Consider the following 13065-nt stretch of genomic DNA (forward strand, 5'->3'; position numbering starts at 1 on the left):
ACCATTATTAATTATTTGAGTACCTTCCTAATAAACTGAGTATTCTCCAGGGATATAGATAGATAGATAGATAGATAGATAGATAGATAGATAGATAGATAGATAGATAGATAGATAGATAGATAGATAGATAGATAGATAGATAGATAGATAGATAGATAGATAGATAGATAGATAGATAGATAGATAGATAGATAGATAGATAGATAGATAGATAGATAGATAGATAGATAGATAGATAGATAGATAGATAGATAGATAGATAGATAGATAGATAGATAGATAGATCTGTTTAATTATTTCCTTATCCTGCTACTACATCCAACAGAAAAATGCAACAGTAGCATGTGGGTAAAAGTACAGACTCTTCACTGTAATAATATATATAAATATGTATACACAGACAGAATTACATGTATGTACTGTGTAAGTTCACCAACTCATACTAGGTGAATTGTAAAAATATTACTAAATAAAGTACCATATCTCTTGCAAGCCCAAGGGCAGAATGTTTGCAGGGTCTGGCTCTGAAATTAGCCATTCTAGCCATCTAACAGACTGCTTCTGTAAATGGAGGGGCTTCTTGTATTTTTCATTGTGCAGCAAACATCCTGGAGCAGTTGGGTAAAGGGGTCAACTGAAGCCTTTACCTCTACAGTAATAATTTGTAGAAGTTTCCATACTTTCTGTGTGGCAGTAAAGTAGTGGTTTTAGGTTAGTCCATAGGGTCTTAACCAGTCCCTGTACAAGTTCAGTGATCTCCAAACATTTTACCCCTAACAACAAGTGGAGGTCCAATACGTTCAGCCCTAAAAACAAAGGCATTTAAGTGGTATATTCTTGGACATTTAGAAGAACTGCTTAAAGATTGTGTCTAATACTGCTAGACATTTTTATTTAATACATAGTAGAAAAATATACATTTTTAATATCTAAAACACTTTTATTACATATGCATAGTGATTCAAAAAAGTTCCTGTGAAAAAAAATTAATTTAAAAAAAGAGACATAGAAAATAGACATAGAACAAGAAATCAGCCAAAACCCTTCAATTTTTTTCTAGGTAAAGACAGTTGTGCAAACTAAAAGTAACTTAAGTAGAAAAGTGTTCATAGCAATAACACTATCATGAGTTTCATGGAGTATGACAAGTTATTGTCATAGTTTATCGCAGTTGACAAAATAATTTTGTATAACTAGTTACTACCGTTTTCCATGCCCAAGAATGACTGATGGCTCTAGAGGGTTAAGAGACCGGCTGGGCCTGCTTGCTCTACCACCATGAATGCGAGCGAATGCCTTGGGTGGACTAGGACCCGCGGTCACATGTTCATTTTTCAGAGGAGCAGATGCCTCACCCCCACAAGTTCTGCTAGAGAAGGTTGCATCTTTAGAGGCACTAAATAGTTGAAAGCCTTGCTGTATGACACTTACGAACATCTGTGCAGACTGCTGATGGTGCTGGGACATTAACAGCAGATTAGAGGCAATTTTTTCTAAAATTGCATTCTGCTGCATAAGAAGTTCAGTGCTGGACTTCTCCGAAGCTACAATCTGTTTCAGAGATTTATTCATATCTTTCACATGGCCATTCAGAACATTTAACTTCCTTGACATTGTTTTCCGCAATTGACTCTGTTCTGCATAAATGAGAGCTGTGTGTTCGCTGATATCATTCCGCATAGTGGGAGGAACTTGATCACTGCTGAATGGAGGTATCATAGGCAGTTCATTGAACGTTTCATCAGATGCTGTTTTCTGTATGCTGGCAATGTGCTGGTCATCTTTTTCAGGTTGTATATCCTGAAGCATATAGTAATCTTTTTCTTTGATGGAGTCAAGGTGACTTGATAGGGGAGCCATGTATATTGCTGCTTTTTCTTCTTCCTTCTCAGTGAAGTCTACCTCGTCTTGAAGTACATCAGTCATGATCATACTGGTTGGTATTTCTAAATAGAAGGAAGTGAATGTTGTTAGATCACAATATCATAGATAAATCAAAGGCGTGCATCCAGTTCTAAGTTCAGGAGTACAGAATACAGTGTTGTCGTGTAAGCAATATATAGGTAATATTGTATGTAACAACAAGGAAACATTATCGATAGTTTCTTCTGAAAGCCCACCTCAACAAGGTTTATTCATCAATATATGTTGCCTCCATGCTGCCCCCCCCAGTTAATCAACTGCATCAGAGCTTACTCAGGTGGATGACAACAGGCCACACGTGCCTGAGCACTGTCACATGGAAAAGGTCATGTGCACCCTAATTGTCAAAAACCCTAGTCCATTAAAAGCAGTTTGGTGAGCATGCCTTGCTTGAGGGGATAATTATGATTGTGCCTTGAATGGGCAAAGAGATGGTGTCTCTTTAAACATGTAAGCAGTACCTGACCTCACAAATATTTGTTTGATGGAATGGGCACACTCCAAAATCTTGTGAAAAATTTCCTATAAGAGAGGCTGATATAGACATGGGGGGCATCTTCATATCAATGCCTATGGTTTTATATAGGATGTCCAACAAGCTCATATAGGTGTCATTGCCACCTACTATACATGGAACCTACATTAACATACCTGACCCAATTAATATTAATTTTTGGATAGTAAATTTGCATGATCTAATTAATATAAGCAAGACGAAAGAATGTTTACTACCTAAATGTTTACCAACCTCAATGATGGTATTGTGATATCAGCACTTTCATCCTATGCTAGATCGGTTAGTCTATATGTAAACCAATTCAATCATTCTAAATTGCATATAATCTATACGTATGATGGGCAAAAGGCCTATCATTAATAAATTCTTAGAACATACATACAGCTCTCAGCTTATCTGTTATTTATGGGATTTTTAATATTTTCTCCCAGTCTATATTACCACAATAGTCAGGTATTAAGACTTTGTGATACAAAAAAAACGTTATTAAGTTAAAAAAACACGTAGCGAGTAAACACAGAGTTTGCCACCCAAAGAATCACACAGCTTATGTTTTATAATTCCTAACCTAAATCTGGAAAAATGTTTTGCCTAGGTAGGTTATCTGCAGAGACAAATCTAATATTGATTTTTGACAACCCATACAGAAAACAATTACATTTCTATTATGATGGTGGAAAGGGATATTCTTTTTCTTAAGCAAAACATAATCTAAGTTACATCTCAACATTATTTTCTTATCATGTCCTTCAAAGTCTTGCTGAAAAAAAGTCAAGGTTTGATGTGTTACAAGAACCAATCAGATCTTCTGTGATCCAAAGTGAATGTATCAAGCTGTGTGCAATATTAAGGTTACAAGAGTTATCTGTTTGCGATTATCTGCTTATTCTTGTTGCTCTGTAAGTATTTCTCCATTGGATGTTTTGGAAACACAAATTTAAAATAAAAAAATAAAACTGAGCATGCACTTTAATCAATTGCAAAGCACAATCTAACAAGCAGGGCTAGACTGATAATAGAAACCTGGCCAAAATCCAATACCCTTTGGCTATTCTGAGATGGGAAAATCAAGATATATTCTTGGCAGTGACAGAAATTTTTGAGAGAGGACGATAACTGCTTAAGCTCAACCGAGTAATAAAAAATTGTAACCACTAATGTTTATCTGCTTAGCAGAATATCGTGTTTTTTTTTTTTTTCCCTCATAATAATTACTGTAGGCATGGATATTTTATTGCAAAAATATTGGCCACTATCTTAGGTTGCATTTGCTATTGTGCTCAAGGGCAATGCCACTAGATGCAGCTGGTAAAAGGCATTTAAGTTGTAATTGTTTTATTAGATGATCCAACGTGCCAAACAAACTTTTTTTTCACAGCTGTTGAACTTCTAACTGCAACATGAATGGGGAATCAAAACTCCCGGCTAATTAAATTAACCATTCTGTTAAATAAAGCAAAACTTTGTCATGAAATACTAAACAGATGGGTTGCTGATTTGTTTTAAACCCCAGAGCTTGTCTAGGCTGTTCGCAGCCCATAGTGTTAATGTGGATGATTTGACATTACATTGATTTTTATATTTTCCCATTTTACTTCTATTACCCTTCTGGATCTGCTGATAATTCACTACCGGTGTAAACAGACAAGAGACTTATAGACAATGTTAAAGTAGATCTAAACCCAATGACTAAAATTTCATCCGAGCTTTACCATGATAATATAGTTTCAAAAGTTGCTTTCAGTCCTTTGAAATAAGCAGTTTTTTTAATAAATGTATCCCAGAAGATAATGCCACGAAGGTCCCTGTTCTGGTATTTTCGGTTGTAGGCTGACAATTGTCTCCCAACTGTGCTCCTGTTATTGAGACTACATGCAGCCATGCCAACACACATTGTATTGGCACAGTCCACTGTTGTCTCTGTCATAAAGCTTGTCCAGAGAAGTTATGCAAAGACACTATTAGACCAAGGACATGTAAACTGGAAGTGGCTGAAAGAAGCTATAGGATGTTTTGAGCGCTAAGATGAAAAAAAGGTGAAAATTACATTTTATGAAGAAATGGCAATTAAATAGGATACACAGTGCTTTAGCAAATTAAATGTCATCCAGTTAGGGTTTAGATCTATTTAGATAAAATGTCCAATGTTTATTGGGATATGAATCCCCTGTTCACTATACCCACTTTGGGAAACACTGTAGCCATTAAGTGGAATCTATCTACTAGATTGTAATAATGAGGTCTATGAATTTCTCATTATAGAGTAACTCTACTTTTGTTGAGAAAAAAACATTCCCCTCTGGGTGATCTCTGTACATTGCAGGGATTTTAACAACCTTTGTTGCAGATTCCTACCTTTTGCTATTCTGAAGAAATAGCTGCCTGTTGGGTCCATGTACTAAGTGAATATATATGGGAATGATTTTATAATTATCAATCAGCTGCTGCACCTGCAGCCCTCTGCAGGAAATGCTAAAAACTTGACTTGTATTTTAGTGCAGACTTCTCAGATTCCTGAGAAAACCAGTAGGCCAATCACAAAAGCAGAATATTACATTTCTGGGGGGCGTTCTGTAAACCATCTGTGTACAGAATGCCTCCAGGTAGCCATATTGCATTGCAATCTACAGAAAATTGCAGAGCTGCAGATTGAAAAGGAAACAGCAATCTCCATTGCCCCTGTGACGAAGTCTATTGAGAATAAACGTACGTCGGGTTGGAGGACATAGTGGTGATGTCAGCACGCCCACCGGGGTGCAGGACAATCATTTTCTGAATGTCTGATGTATTGTGAGTAGAATACTGTTCTTTTATTACATTTCTTATGCTAGGAAATCGTGCAATGAGCGATTGTGTTCATGTTTTTATACATGCCTGGTTAATGAATGAAGACAATTAACGAGATGCATTATCGGGTGATCTTTTTGATGACACATCTAACATATGGGTTTTCTGTGAAGGGAGTGTTACCTGCATACTCACAGTGGAGGTGTTGCCCACTAATGCATGGCTGGTCCTCGTTTGGGGTCTCCTCATCTGGTAAGTGTCCATTCAATATTATATATGGTGGAGCACGGACAAGGGATCACTTAGGGCACTTTTGGACTGTAATTAAGCACGTGTAGGTTGCCACGACTAGTATTTGGAATTGGGATTCCTCGGTCTATATAATTTTCCAATTTTATGGCACATTTATCATTTTCAAAGGAACATTATTTGAGTTTTTTATGCTTTGCACAGAATAATTTGAACTTTTTTTTGAAAATATCCAATCTGTATACCTCACCTGGCACTTTATTGAATAATATAATTTATGAATGTACATGTTTACAGCTTTACATGTATATATAGATGAATTTACTTATAGCACTTATAGCACTTTATTCTCATTAGTGTACAAGCACTACATGATTTTTATTTTTTAAATATATGTTTGTTTGAGTATATTCACAGTGCAACACATTTTTTGATTGTTATGTTTTAGTATTGGGATGTGCAATACAGTGAGTGCAGCTGTTAATAATTCATTAATCATTGATTTTAGATCACAAAACTTAGTGCAGATTATTTTATTTGTTTAGTATTAAGTATTTACTGTTGGACTGTTGGAGAAATAAACAGAAAGAGGACACAATTACAAAATAAATGGACATGCCTCCACTGAACTCTGGTTATTGAAGCCAAGGTACCATTGAAAAATAAATTATAATAAGGGAAATACATACAAAATCACTATACATTTCCTTTAGATACCCCCAACTCATCAAATGTAAATATAAGGTAATGGGGGTATAACAAATATTTTGTAGAGTTATTTGCATTTTTTATTGTTTTATACAATTAGTCATGTACTACTTACTTGCCTAATATATGAAGTGACATTGATTATTTAAAGGGAGTGAATTTTCACTATGCAAGGGAATTTTCACTCAGCTTAGTGAATGTGGGGTAGCTATACTGACTTTAATCATCCAATTATGTGAAAGAAAAATTCCTATTTTTTTAATTTTTACTTTCATGTAATTTTGGTATTTTTTGCAAAGTGAATTTTCACTGCATTTATTTAGCTACGTGGAAATTCTCTTGAGAAGTGAAAATTCACTTTGCAAAGTGAGCATGCTTAATTATTTTAGTAAATCAGGGTCAGTGTGTTCTCATTATTTTCAATATGTTCCTCCCTTCCATCCAAAGCTATACTTTTTGATATGTGCTATTCATATTGGGCTGTTATAAAACCACCAATCAGGGGTAATGAAAAACATTTATAATATCATTTGGGGTGCTTTCAAACGGGTGCAAAGGCACAAAAGAATATAGAACAATGAAAAACATCCACACTCATTCAGCTCACTATGCTGCTTTGTAATGTAACATTTGCCAAAAAGAATGATGTAAGGCTACTATCACTTTAAGCAATATTGCAGGTTGTGTTACTCTAGAAATGACTCGCCATCCATGGAACATGCAGTGTTTACAGAAACTATGATTTTATTCTTGCTATGACACCATCTTCAATCTGAGATGTATATTGTACCTGTTTTTAGATGTGCTTCCATCATGAGTGTAATAACAGCCTGATAACTTGCGATACACGTAGCTAGGCATCATGTGACAGTGCCTGTCTTCACAACACATTCACTCAACTTGCCAGGTATTTATTTTTGTAATATAGCTAGAAAATGATATTATGTCTGCCCTACTTTGATTCACTAGTGTAACAATGACATTAGCTGTGGAATACGTTTCTGCAGCCAGCCATTTATTTAGCACAGTGATTTTTCCATCTGTCTGATGGTTACATTTATAAAGTATACATGAGCTTATTTCCGTGAAGTTGGGGATTTTGTGAAGATTTTAAGTAGCACCTCTGGCTATTTTGACGATTGCCAAAGTAGATTACATTTGCACTTATACAAAGTGATGCAAGTTCATTATATTCTTAGACTGTGTTAGTAAAGCCTTTTCCTTTTAAAGGGCCCCAGTAATGTTAAAGTATATGTAAACCCAAATACTAAATCACATATAAGCTTTAACATTTAAAAGTAATTACGTAATTTTAATATCTTCATATCTGGTGCATTCATTGAACAAATAACAGTTGAACCTGCTATAAAGGTCCTTGTTCAGCCCTTTTCACCTTGATCCATGTCTCCCACTTGCGCTCCTTCATTGTCACTGTGTCAAATAGGCTTTCGGTGGAGACCACACGTGACCAATTCAGCACACATTACATAAGCATGGTCCACTGTTGTCCCCATTGGTAATCCTGCCCTGAGAAATGCCCTGCAACCACAGCTGGAGAGGGTGCACACAGGAAGGGACTGCAATGAGGCTTTTGGAGATCAGCAGCACTGAGATGCAACAAATGATAAAACAAATATTTTATTTAGAGTTTTCTTTATTCTTCTTAGTTTTGGATGGAACAAGGGCTGGTTACATTAACACCCATAGTAGACTTTTTTCCCTGTCTGTATACCATTAGGCAGATTTCCCTTAAATTTGTGTTCCAAAGGCACAGCAAAAATAATAGATTTGCCCCCAGAATAAGTTTATGCCTAAACTCCTGTTCTTGTAACAAACATTTTGGATTTTATATTACTTGTACCATAGACAATGGTCACCAGAACCAATAGTGGGGGTGAATCTCTCAAGCAGGGACAACAATGAAAACCTGAAAGAGGTTCTGGCTCTTCAACATTTTATCCAGAATAGTAAAAAAATGTTTTGGTTTTAAATACACTTCAAATAAATGGCATTTGATCATGACACAGTTCTTAAGCAAACTAAATCATAGAATGTGCACATCTACTTTAGTTGGTTAGGCAAGTGACACAAGAGACAGCAATGGGTAACTGGACTGTAGTCACTGGCAGTTTCCCCAGCACTACACATCTGCCCATGCATGGCTAACCTATTGTATAGATAGACATAAAACAGTATGCCGGTAGAAAGCATACAAGTCACCTAAAAAATGAATGTATTCTCTTCAATGTAACCTCTTAGAACTGTCATCCTTGTTAAAGTAAAAAAAAATCTAACTCCGCAGCAAGTGATTCACAGATAGAATAAATAAAATCAAGATCTGCACTCATATATAACAATTAAAATTATCAATTGAAAAACATCATTCTTGACTGCAATAACAACATTCATGAACACCCTATAGAGCAGAGTTTTGGAAGGGTTCCTCCAGAAGTTTCTAGGGGTTCCTTGAGCAATGAGCAATTTCTGCCTCTCAGGTATGTTCGCACTGTCACCATAGATTTTTTTTTTAGCTATCTGTAAGGGGGTAATTCTTCCCAATGACAAGTGTAAGGAGCATTCTTTCCACTGACCTTTAAACTAATGTACTGTATCATGAATTGTAGATATAGTTATTTTTAGGAGGGGTTCCCTGAGGATGGAAAGTTGTTTTAAGGGTTCCTTTGTTTTGAAAAGGTTGAGAAAAGCTGCTATAGAGGCTGCATCAAAGACCAGTAAATACACATAAATAATGACTATATCGATGGGGCCTAGAACCCAATAACAATAAAAATAAACTGGTAGCTTACTAAAGAAATGCCTCATACATGACATGTGTTGCATAAAACCTTTATCAGGAGTTGGGTGCTGTAACAAAAAGGACATAGTGTAACAAATTCAAATATCAGTGCAGCAGTGTAGAGCACAGAGTGAACTAAATGTGGGCATGGAGGGCATGACACACCAGAGTATTAACCACTTAAGCCCCGGAAGATTTTACCCCCTTCCTGACCAGGGGTTTTTTTGTGATTTTTTACTGCGTGACTTTAACGCATAATTGCGCGGTCGTGCGACGCTGTACCTAAACGAATTTCATGTCCTTTTTTTCCCACAAACAGAGCTTTCTTTTGGTGGTATTTGATCACCTGTGCGATTTTTTGATCATTGCTATAAACAAAAAAAGTGAGTAAATTTTGCAAAAATAACAATATTTTTCACATTTTTTAATATGACGACATTCCCCAAAAAAAATGTAAAAATCTAAATTTTTCAACATTTTCAGCCAATTTGTTTTATGCTACATATGTTTGGTAAAAAAAAAAAATCGCAAAAAGCGTATTTTGATTGGTTTGCGCAAAAGTTATCGCGTTTACTAACAAAAGGAAAGATTTTTGTCATTTTTGGTGTTTTTTTTTTTTAACGAGTAATGGCGGCGATCTGCAATCTTTTTTGCGGGACTGCGACATTGCGGCGGACAGATCGGACCCTTGACTGACATTTTTGACACTTTTGGGGTTACCAGTGACATTACTGCAGTAATCAGTGCTATACATATGCACTGTTACTGTAAAAATGACACTGGCAGGGAAGGGGTTAACTGTATTGGAGAGGGAGGGGTTAAGTGTGTCCCTAGGGGCGTGCTTCTAACTGTGATGGGACGTGGCTACTAGTGCAAAAACAGAGATCAACGGTCTTACATAGTAGAACCGTCTGATCTCCATTTTTACACAGGGGAGAATGACAGGTGACTTGTTTACATTAGCCGCCTGCCTTTCTCCCTTCCCGGCGAACGATCGCGAGTGACCGGCGGACATCGGGTCCGCCGGTCACACGCACTGACTTCTTAGGGAATGAGCCAGGGCGGGCGCGTTCGCCCGCTATTGGCTCACAAGCCGGTGACAGGCTAGTGACGTATATATACGTCACTTTGCCTGGCCGGGGCTGACCGCCGCAGTATATGTACTTGCGGCGGTCGGCAAGTGGTTAATGCTGGTATTACAGTCGAGAATGATGTTTTTTAATTGATCATTTTCACCATTATGTATCAAAAAAGAACTTGATTTTATTTACTCTGTGTGTCACTTGCTGAAGGGTCATACCGTTAAAATCACTTTTTTTTTAACAGATTTTTTTTTTTTTAACTTAAAGGAGAAGTATGTCCAAAGCTCTTTTGGCTCTACTTCTCCTGTGGGTCAGAGGAGTGTATTTTGCTCTGCACTCCTATGGCCCATATTTAGTTGACAGCAGGGTAAAGACCGCTGTTGGCTGACATTACTCAGCCAATCCAAGCTCTGGAAAGATCCCAACTTTCATATTGGGATCTGCCCAGATGCTTGACCCGCAGCTGGTCCAGCCTCTCAACACACCGCAGAGACCAAAAGTAACTCTCCTGCGCTCAGGTACTATGCTTAAGGGAAGAGACTTTGTTGTCAGTGCCTAGAAAGACAACAAAAACAAGAGAACCGCACCGATCTAGTGCAATTCCATTAAAACGTTTTTTGAAGAATAAAAAAAATATCATACATCATACTCACAAACGCATGTTGAAAATATGCATGTCAAATTGTTATATAGACAGGTAACCTCCAAGACTGGGACTGTTCCAGTGCTGCATGCGGATGGCATCTGTATTGGTTAGGCGTGTTTCAAGGGAGAACCAGGTTTCCCAGAGCCTGAGCCAGCTGTTTGTGCCCCTTCCACAATCTGGAACTTCAGTGAGCACTGGAGGGGCAGAGTACAGAGACAGTGCTCACTGACAGTCACTGGCTCTTTGTCCACTGAAGCGTGAGAACTAGGCAATCAGCAGTCTTTGATTGCTCAGTTCTCAGTGTAGAGGTAGCAGTGAACAGATACAGTATCAGATCAGCTACTTTATCCAAAAATAAAAAAGTTTTGCTTTTAGATTTACATAAATCTTTATTTAAAACACTATTTATTCTATGCTCTTTCTTTGCTCTGCTGAGTGATTCCAAGATGTACAGCCACCTTTCTAGCTCTGTGCTGCATTAGAACAGTGCCTTTTAAGGGCACCAGTTCTGGTGATGTGACTCCACCCCTCCCTCTGCTGTGCCATGCAATATCATTCCTGTGCTATGCTTTGTAATTGGTACAACAAAATGAGGGGGCAGAGGCATCACACTGAAACAGGTGTTCCTCATTAACATAGTACTTTAAGTATTGTCAGATGAATATAAAAAAAGTCCCTCCATGTATACATTTTTGGGGATGGGTAAATGATTTCCCACCTGTCTTTGTTAGACATCCACTGTTAACTGGTTGTTTAACTGCAGCGAACAATCAAAATTCATTATTCACAGTTCTGACCAGTAAGTAGCAATACTGATGGCTGTTCTAGTTTATTTCTCAATGCAGATCGTCATCTATTTTTGCACAGAGGTTGCCCTTATTACACGCATTTTAGTCAGCTGAGCCTCATGGTACAACTATCATCTAATGTATTCCCAAACTGCAGCTACTGATTGGGTGTTTATTATTTATGGGAACAGTTACTTACATTTCATTGAACAGACAAAGTAAGAGTAACAAACTGCAAGATGTCTTTTGTTAACATCTATAGGCAGCACAAAATGGTTTTAAAAGGAGTCCAAAAAACTTTGTCCTGAGAACACTAAACATGTACCTGTTGCTGCAACACTGAGGTTTGGAAAGCAGAGGTAACTGTTGGTAGCAGAGGTAACTGTTGGTTACTGTTTTATGATAAAAATAAAAGTTCTGCCTACAAACATACACATTTGTAATTTAGGCTAAACGGATTACTAGTTAGCTGCATATTTAAACAGTCATTTTTGAAACCTGTGTATAACAAGATGGCAAACAGCCACATCTGGGAGTAATTTCCTTTTAAAATAGATGGACTGCCAAAACATAAAGCATGTCATTGTCTGTGAGTTACTCTGCAAATATAAACTGACCTAATGTATTTACATATTCTGAACAAGATATTAAATCACTTTAAAACAAGCCCTTTTCACCTCTGTAGCTTTAGGCATTGTGGAGAAATTCATCTTCAAAATTCACAACAGAGGCATTGAAATAAGAGCTTCTCTCCCTTATTTTTCATGGAGAGCAGAATCCTGTCTTTCTGCCAGCCCTCTAATCTAGACACACAATAGGTGTTTCTAAACTGTTAGAAACTAACTAAAACTTGACCAGGGTTTATGTGATCTTTAGGGCTTAAAGTGTTTGTTATCCCATTTGATATTTCTGATATGTGTCTGCTGTACCATGTACTTGTATAGAAAAGTATCCTGTTCTCTTTGTATTGCTTCATTTGTGTGAAATCCCTGGTGTTCCTGCCAGTCCCTCTGCTTTTCTATTAAAAACTGACCACATTAATCAGTAGAGCACACCGTGGTCAGCTCTCTAGCCATGCTAGAAACTCAGTGTACTCTCCCCCAATTATCACACTTGTCCTGACACTGCCCTGCTGAACAGCATTCAATGGGAAGCTCAGTCTACTGTTGCGTCTCCTCCCCCCAGCTCTTATGCAGCTGAAAATATAGGGAATGCGATCACTTAAAAAAGGGATAAAAGGTATTTATAATGTTATATATATATATATATATATATATATATATATATATATATATATATATATACAAATGTTTGCCTTTCATTTCTATTTTAAACTGAATGGATTGTTTTACAAGGTGATCGTTTACAGTCACTTTAATTACTTCACAGTGCATGCAGCTAAATAGGTTAGGATAGCTTGTTTTAGAAATCTTTGATTGTGTGCTATGTGTATGTAACACAGGTGCACTGTAAGCGTGACAGTGACACTAAACTAAATTAGATATACACTAAACTAATGATTAGAGATCCAGTTTTCTGAACTGTGAAAAAAATTGTGAAATTCT

The 13065-nt window shown here is 37.0% G+C and overlaps 1 protein-coding gene across 1 annotated transcript in view; it reads right to left on the reverse strand.

The window, feature by feature from the left end:
- Positions 1–292: 292 nt before the first annotated feature.
- The window catches only part of SEMA6A (semaphorin 6A), a 304176-nt gene continuing 291403 nt past the window's right edge, over positions 293–13065 (reverse strand). The window contains exon 20 of the mRNA XM_082243679.1: positions 293–1949. Within this exon, the coding sequence (XP_082099805.1) occupies positions 1204–1949 (746 nt within the window). The 3' untranslated portion in view covers positions 293–1203. The remainder of the gene's footprint in view (positions 1950–13065) is intronic.

Source organism: Pelophylax lessonae (assembly GCF_965119305.1).
Source record: "Pelophylax lessonae genome assembly, chromosome: 1".
Taxonomy (NCBI): Eukaryota; Metazoa; Chordata; class Amphibia; order Anura; family Ranidae; genus Pelophylax; species Pelophylax lessonae.